Source organism: Penaeus monodon, chromosome 39 (assembly GCF_015228065.2).
Source record: "Penaeus monodon isolate SGIC_2016 chromosome 39, NSTDA_Pmon_1, whole genome shotgun sequence".
Lineage (NCBI taxonomy): Eukaryota > Metazoa > Arthropoda > Malacostraca > Decapoda > Penaeidae > Penaeus > Penaeus monodon.
The window spans coordinates 15,811,513-15,818,887 of NC_051424.1; the positions used below are offsets into that span (position 1 = coordinate 15,811,513).

Sequence of the window (7,375 nt, forward strand, 5' to 3'; positions counted from 1 at the left end):
GAACCCATACAAATCGAAAATGTGGAAGTGCTACAAGCCAGACTTGTAAATGCCATTGATGAGGCAGCTTCACTGACCATACCCAAAACTCGGCCTGGGTCTAGGAGTCACAAGGACGCCTGGTACTTCAATGACGAGATTAAGGAGGTCAACCACAGGGTAAATATGTGCCGAAAACATTTCCGAAGGCAAAGAACCCCCGACAACCTAGCCCTCCTAAAGGAGGCTGTCAGGGATGCCAAGGAAACTGCCAGCAGAGTCAGGCAGGAAAAGTGGCTGGAATGGTGTGAGTCCTTCGATCACCATACCACCCTCTCAGAGCTATGGCAAAGGGTCAAGCAAGCCATAAGCCGCTCAGCCCTGAGATGCACACACCACGACCCCCAGTCTGAGGCCAACAGACTGGCGCATATGTTCTCTGCGAGAACAAGTAGCAACAGCCTGCCAGCCGAACTGAGGGCAAGACAAGAACGCCTACAACCAGACAGACTTGCTCACATCAGAGAAAGGGCAGCCGAACCCGATAACTCAGATGTTATCTTTTCTCTGAGGGAACTAAGAGATGAATATAAAGCCAGTTGCAACACAGCCCCGGGCTCTGACGAGATCTCGTACCCCATCATTTCCCACCTGGGACTGGTAGGTGAGCTTGCATTCCTGCAACTCATCAACAAGTCCTGGGAAACTTCCACTCTACCCCAGAGCTGGAAGAGGGCTACCATAGTTCCCATCCCTAAACCAAAGGATCCGGGGAAGTACCGCCCCATCTCTCTCCTCAGCTGTCTGGCCAAGACTGCCGAGAGGATGGTACTGAACCGGCTCCGATGGAAAATGGGACCCCACACGAACACCTCCACGGGTTCACCAGGGGCATGAGCACAGCGCACAGCATAGCCACGCTCCTGAGCACAATAAACACAGGCACATCTGTGGTAGTATTCCTTGACCTGGAGAAGGCTTTCGAATTGGCAAGTCCTCTTGCCATTCAGGAGAGCCTGATCCAAAAAGGAATCAGAGGTAAGCTCTTGGCTTGGATAGGTGACTACTTTACGAATAGAACAGCCAGAGTCAAATTCCAAGGTCACCTATCACAGCACATGCCACTAGAGAATGGAACGCCACAGGGTGGGGTTCTCAGTCCAGCCCTTTTTAATACATTAATGTCCTGTATCCTCAACATAAACCTCCCAGTGGGGTGCAAGATCATCTATGCAGATGATCTCGCTATCATCTCCACTGGACCACACTGCCTAAACAAAGCCCAGCATTGTCTGGACCTGGTATCCGAGGAGTGTTGCAGGACAGGACTAAAGATCTCTGCAGCCAAATCCAAAGCCATGGCTCTGAGACAGAGAGTTCAAGGCACAAGTCTGAAAATCCAGGGAATGGACTTGGAGTGGGTCCAGGACTACCTCTACCTTGGGGTAAGGATAGACCGGACCCTCTCCTTCCGCAAGGAGGTCCAGCACCTGGTGGACCGAACAAAAGCAAGACTGTCTGTCATGAGAGCAATGAGTGGAAGACGCATAGGGGCCAGACACAGAGTACTAAGATCATTCTATGTACATGCTGTCAGGCCCATTGTAGACTATGCTTCCCTCACTTTGATTGGCATTAAGAGAAAATATAAAGACCAACTGGAGACAGTCCAAAATGAAGCCACCAGGGTCATTCTGGGTGCCCCAAGGTGGGCGAAGGTCCTTAACCTCCTAGTGGAGACAAACCTTCTCCCCTTGGCCTCACGAATTGATCTAACGGCAGCACAATTATTATCAAAGGTCATCCAGGCTCCCAGGAACACAAGCCTAAGACATAAAATAGTCAGACGCCTAGAACAAGATAACGAGCTGTTTGCAAACAACTCCTGGCTGTCTCACACAGCCAGGGTGTTAATATGCCATCAGCTCAAAGAACAGCTACTGGCCAAGGGCATGGACTCCCCTCACCCTGACTTTCTCGAAGCTCCGCCGTGGGCACAAACCTCGATAGAGTTCTCGGTCATGAGACTGGCAAGCAAAAAGAACGAATATTGTATGCCTCCCCTCCGGGGAGCAAAACATATTACACGGATGGATCGGTCAATCCCTTGACCCACACTGCAGGCGTCAGCTTCGCAGCAAGGGATGCCACAAAATCCATGAGGGTAACAGACAACGCCTCCTCGCTACAGGCAGAGGCAGTTGCTATCATGGGAGCTCTGAGCCACGCGTCCGTGAGGGAAGGACACGTGGTCATACACACGGACTCCAAAGGAGCCGTCGACTGTCTTCAGCAGCACTCACCCACTGACAATATCTACCTTCTGACTACCATCCTCACACTGGCACAGAGGATTCTTGCACAGGGTAGAAGAATCATCATAAACTGAGTTCCCAGCCACATAGGGATCAATGAGCTTGCTGACAGATTAGCCGAAATCGGCAGGGGTATGCCCCCTAATCCCATGATAATACATCAGAGCCGAAAATTACTTAGGAGGAAGTGTATGGTGACGGCCACCTCCTTCCTCCTGCAGCTTCACAGAGAGGAAACGAGATCCTCCCCCTCGGCCAGCTGGTACTCAGATGCCACAGGCTATGAACCACTGGCACTCTCTGAAATAAACAAAAGAGGTACCGAAGTCATTCTGCACAGAATGCGCCTAGGTTACCACTGTGCATGGCAGATCATACAAACAATAGAACGTGAAGAGAGGTGTTGCATGCATTGCGGCGAGCCGAACGCCACACTTGTACATTACTTAGAGAATTGCGTGCATACGCAATTCCTAAGACAAAGCCCGCAGTACACAGCTGTCGTGCTAGTAAAGAGATTATGCGAGATGCTTACACCACGGCTACAGGAGCGCCTGCTGGCAATCCCACCTCCACGGTAAGCACCAAGTGTCAGACAAACAAATGAGACAACCATAAAAAGCTGACACAGGCCGTGCCATACTTGAAAGGCCCGGGCGAAGCCAGAACTTCGCAAATCTCAAGCAAGCAGCAAGTAGTGCTGTCCCACGGGCTCGGGCAAACGCTGCTAGAGGACCACCGTGCCCAAGATGAACTTGACATCTCGCCCCATCTTCTTAAGATAATCATCCGGAGTGGATATTATCTTCAAAACATCTTGGGCACAGAGACTTCCTGATCCCTCCTAGCATGGTGCACTGTTGGGTCCCTCTGGCGAGTGTGCTCTGCTAAGAAAATCTGCCCTAAAGTTTTCACTTCCTTTGATCGATTGCATCTGGATCCGAAAGTTCTGCAGGTACATGGCCCACCGCATGATCCTTGCGTTCCCACATGGTTGATGATCTGTTTGAAGTATGAACCGTGTATTGTAGATATAACTACTGAATTTCTTCACAGCCCAGACGGCAGCTAGACATTCCTTTTCCATGGCCGAGTACCTCCTCTCAGGCTAGACAGCTTCTTACTGGCGTAGCTTACAGGGAACAATTCGCCATCCCATTCCTGTAGCAGGACAGCACCTATGCCCGTGTCTGATGCATCAGTATGCAGGATGTATGAACGAGAATGATCGGGGAGCCTAAGAATGGGCTGATTAGTCAACAGTGATTTGAGAGAGGAATATGCTGCTTCTTGAGGATCCTCCCATCGTACCTTATTTGGCTGCCCCCTCTTGGTTAGGTCAGAAAGGGGGGCAGCAATGCTGGCATAGTTGGCTATATACTGCCTATAGTATCCAGTCAAGCCAAGAAACATGCCCGCACTTCTTTTTTGGTCTTAGGGCGGGGTGCTTGTCTAATCTTTACCAGATTATCTTCTAATAGTCCCATGGATCCATTAGAGAGCACATGCCCGATGAACTCCACCCTGTCGGTAGCCAGGGTGCATTTAGATGGCCTGGCCGTCATCCCAGCTGCCTTTATCCTTCTGAAAAGTTCCTCCAGAAGCCGAAGATGTTGTTCCCACGTGGCTGAGTGGACGATGATGTCATCAATATAACTCTCCACTCCACTCATTCCCTTCAATAGGAACTTGACGGCCCGTACAAGGGTCGCTCCAGCATTCACCATCCCAAATGGCATCCGCAGGAATTCGTATTGTCCGTCTGGGGTCACGAAAGCTGTCTTGTGGACGTCTTCTTCGGCCACTGGTATTTGCCAGTATCCTTTGCTAAGGTCGATTTTGCAGAAGTATTTCGCCCCTCCCATCTTGTGCAGTAGGTCTTCTACGGTGCTCATAGGCATGGGATCAAACTCAACCTTCTTGTTCAGCTGGCGGTAGTCCACACACACCCAGTATGTTCCATCTCTCTTCTTCACCACCACAACTTGCGATGCATAAGGCGAGTGGGATTCCCGGATGATTCCCATGTCCAACATTTCTTGCACCTCAGCGTGCAGAGCTTCCCTGAGTTTATATGGAATAGGGTACGGTTTTGCGCGAACGGGTATCTCGTTGCTTGTTCGGATATGATAGGTGATGAGATCAGTTACCCCCGGGACCCCAGAAAACATATCGCGATATTGTTCAGTCAAGTTCCCCAGTTCAGTGCACTGGAGCTGGCTTAACTGTCGTCCCTTCTCAACTTGACCTTGTGGGCTTGAGTTCTTCCGGTCGAGGGCCTCTAGGAGATCTTCCGAGATTGCACTCTCACTGTTGGTCTCCTCCCACTCGATTACTGCAGCCGCAGCATTCTCAATGTTATGAGTTGGGGGGGGGGGCCGGAGTTGTCACTGTTGATGGTCCGTTGCTGGTCGGCTGCACTGTCTGCACATTCAGGAGGTGGAAAGTCTTCAATTTGTTGCCCACCTTCAGCTGGTATACGTTACCCCGACGAGTTTCCACAGTCAGAGGCCCCTTCCACTGCATTAACAATTTATTGTGGGTCGCCAGCAGGAGAACCAGCACTTCATCGCCTGCTTTGAACGAACGGGCCTTCGTCTTGCGGTCATAGTGCCTTTTGTACCGGCTCTGAGCTCCTTCTAAATTCTGTCTTGCCAGTGCCATAGTCTCTTCAAGCCGTTTGCAGAGGTCAAACACATAATGATAGCTTGTTTTGACTTGTGGAGCGATTCTCTCTCCCGTCCATAACTCCTGCAGGATTCCCATGGGACCCCGAACCTCATACATGAGCTCAAACGGGGCAAAACCAGTGGAGGACTGAGGTACTTCGCGATAAGCAAACAATAGTGGACTCAAGTACCGGCGCCACTGTCGAGGCTGCTCCGCACACAGACGACTCAACATTGCCTTGAGGGTGCCGTTGAATTTCTCAACCAAGCCGTTGCTCATGGGGTGGTAAGGGGTTGTTGGCAACTGCTTCAAGCTAAGCAGACAGCTCACCTCGTGCATACAGTCGGACATGAACTGGGTCCCTCGATCATGGATGACTTCCTCTGGTATACCCAGGCGGCTGTAGATTTCCACAAGGGCCTCTGCCACAGTTTTAGTCGTGATCCTCTTCAGGGGGACGGCCTCAGGGTACCTGGTGGCATAGTCCACCAGCGTGAGAATGTATCGATGGCCCTCACTGGATGCTGGTTTTATGGGGCCGACGATGTCCACTGCCACTCGTTTGAAGGGAGTGTCAATCAGTGGAGTTTTCTGCAGGGGGACCCTTGGTACAGTACCATGTTTCACTGTCCGTTGGCAAACGACTGGCAGAACCGTCTGACGTTAGCTGCACAACCAGGCCAGGAGAAATTGCTAAGGACTATATCCTTAGTCTTCCTGGTGCCTAGATGACCTCCCATGAGAGAGCAGTGAGCTACGTCCATCACTTGGCTCCTCAATGGCGTGGGGACGACGACCTGCCGAAGGGGTTGCTCACGTTTTCCCCTTGGGTGGCTTGCAACACGATAGAGAACGTCATCGACGATCTCGTACCATATCTCACGTCATCCTCTACCTCGGACTTCAGTAAGCTCTCTGAACTTATTCAATGTGGTATCGAGATGTTACCTGACGAGCTGGGCCTTGTTCAGTGATGTGCACGGTGAGCTGGCAGGGGTCTTCAGTGTCTCCTGCTGTCTTCTTGTGGCTGCCCGGGTCATCGCGGCACCTGCCATTTGTTTGGTTTGCTCTGGGGGCCCTGCACCAGGAATTTCTCCGATGATGAGGTCAGCAATGAGGTTTGGCATGCATAGACCATCCACCTGCCCTTGTAGATATGGGGTATCAACCCATATTCGTACTGGCCATGCCCTTCCTGACCGTGTTGTCTAATAATTTTATCCTGACAGGCATCCTCGTGTACTCACTGTCCTTTACATACATTGCTTTTACTATTACCGTAGTACAGCTGGTATTGCGCAGGACATTAACTTTTTTCCCGCCAACTTTGCCTTCCACCAGATTTAGTCTACCTTTGGCGGTGGTGGTTCTGACTCCCGCATATAAGATAACGGGTTGGTTCCTGCTGTCCATGTCACTCTCAGCGTATAGCATGTGCCGTTCCGATTGTCCGTGGAAGTCCCGTATTCCGTCATCTTCATATGGGCCTGCACCTTGTAGAGGACACTGTCATGCTTCATACATGACGTCGTCCAATCCCAGCTCCTCTGCTTCGGCCACTGCGGCACGAGCTGTATGTGGCCGCTCGCGTGGGCGGTCTGTGCCACTCCTCTGCTGGGTCAGGGGACACCCTGTGGCTCGGTGCCCGATACGGTTGCATCGGAAGCATCGGGGAGGCGGAGGTCCCGTGGTCGATCGTCTATCCCCTCCTGCCCTCGGCGTGGCACGATCGTCAGCGCGACTCTTGGACGCAGATTGACCAGTAGACGTTCCCTGGTTTGCGCCGCTAATCGTCGACAGGCCTTGTGCCTCAAGGTACAGACTAACATGTGCGACTAACTCGTTAATACCTTTCGGCGCACGCTCGTGCACAAACGTAGCCAGTTCTTTGCTGCATTTGTTGAGGAACTGTTCCTTGACCATTAGCCACTTTAACTCTTCATAATCGTGGCTCACTCTTGATTGCAGGACCCATCTATCGAAGCAATCCTTAAGTCTACACATGAAATGTTCTCCCGGAACTTTTTCCGATAGCCTTCTTCGGTAAGGTTGTACCGGGCCAGTAGTGCCTTTTTTAGCACGCCGTAATCGAGCTGACTGCTTGGGGGCAGGTGGGTGAAGACGTCCAGTGCTGCCCCTGAGAGTGTATTCCCAAGGTGGGCGGACCAGTGTTGGCGGGGGAGTTCTGCCTGTGTAGCCCAGTTTTCAAATCTCCGCACGAATGAGTCAATGTTGTGTTGACCGTCGACAAACTGGGGAAAGGGAAGGTGAGGACCCCTAGGAGAGTATACACTAGGCAACATGGAGCCCTTATCTTGGTCTTGTCTTCCTGATGTCTGTTCCTCAGCTTCACGTCGCCGGCAATCCTTCCGCTCCCGCAACATCGCCTTCCGTTGTCGTTCTGTCTTCGT

General features: G+C 51.6%; 1 protein-coding gene across 1 annotated transcript; it reads right to left on the reverse strand.

The window, feature by feature from the left end:
* Window positions 1–3,101: 3,101 nt before the first annotated feature.
* On the reverse strand, window positions 3,102–6,439 carry LOC119597481. Its single transcript, XM_037947059.1, has 7 exons — window positions 6,317–6,439; window positions 5,918–6,106; window positions 5,627–5,761; window positions 4,761–5,555; window positions 3,758–4,645; window positions 3,432–3,542; window positions 3,102–3,296 (listed from the first exon to the last, which is right to left on the reverse strand). Exons 1-7 carry the CDS (start codon window positions 6,437–6,439, stop codon window positions 3,102–3,104), a joined length of 2,436 nt encoding a protein of 811 aa, XP_037802987.1.
* Window positions 6,440–7,375: the final 936 nt, after the last annotated feature.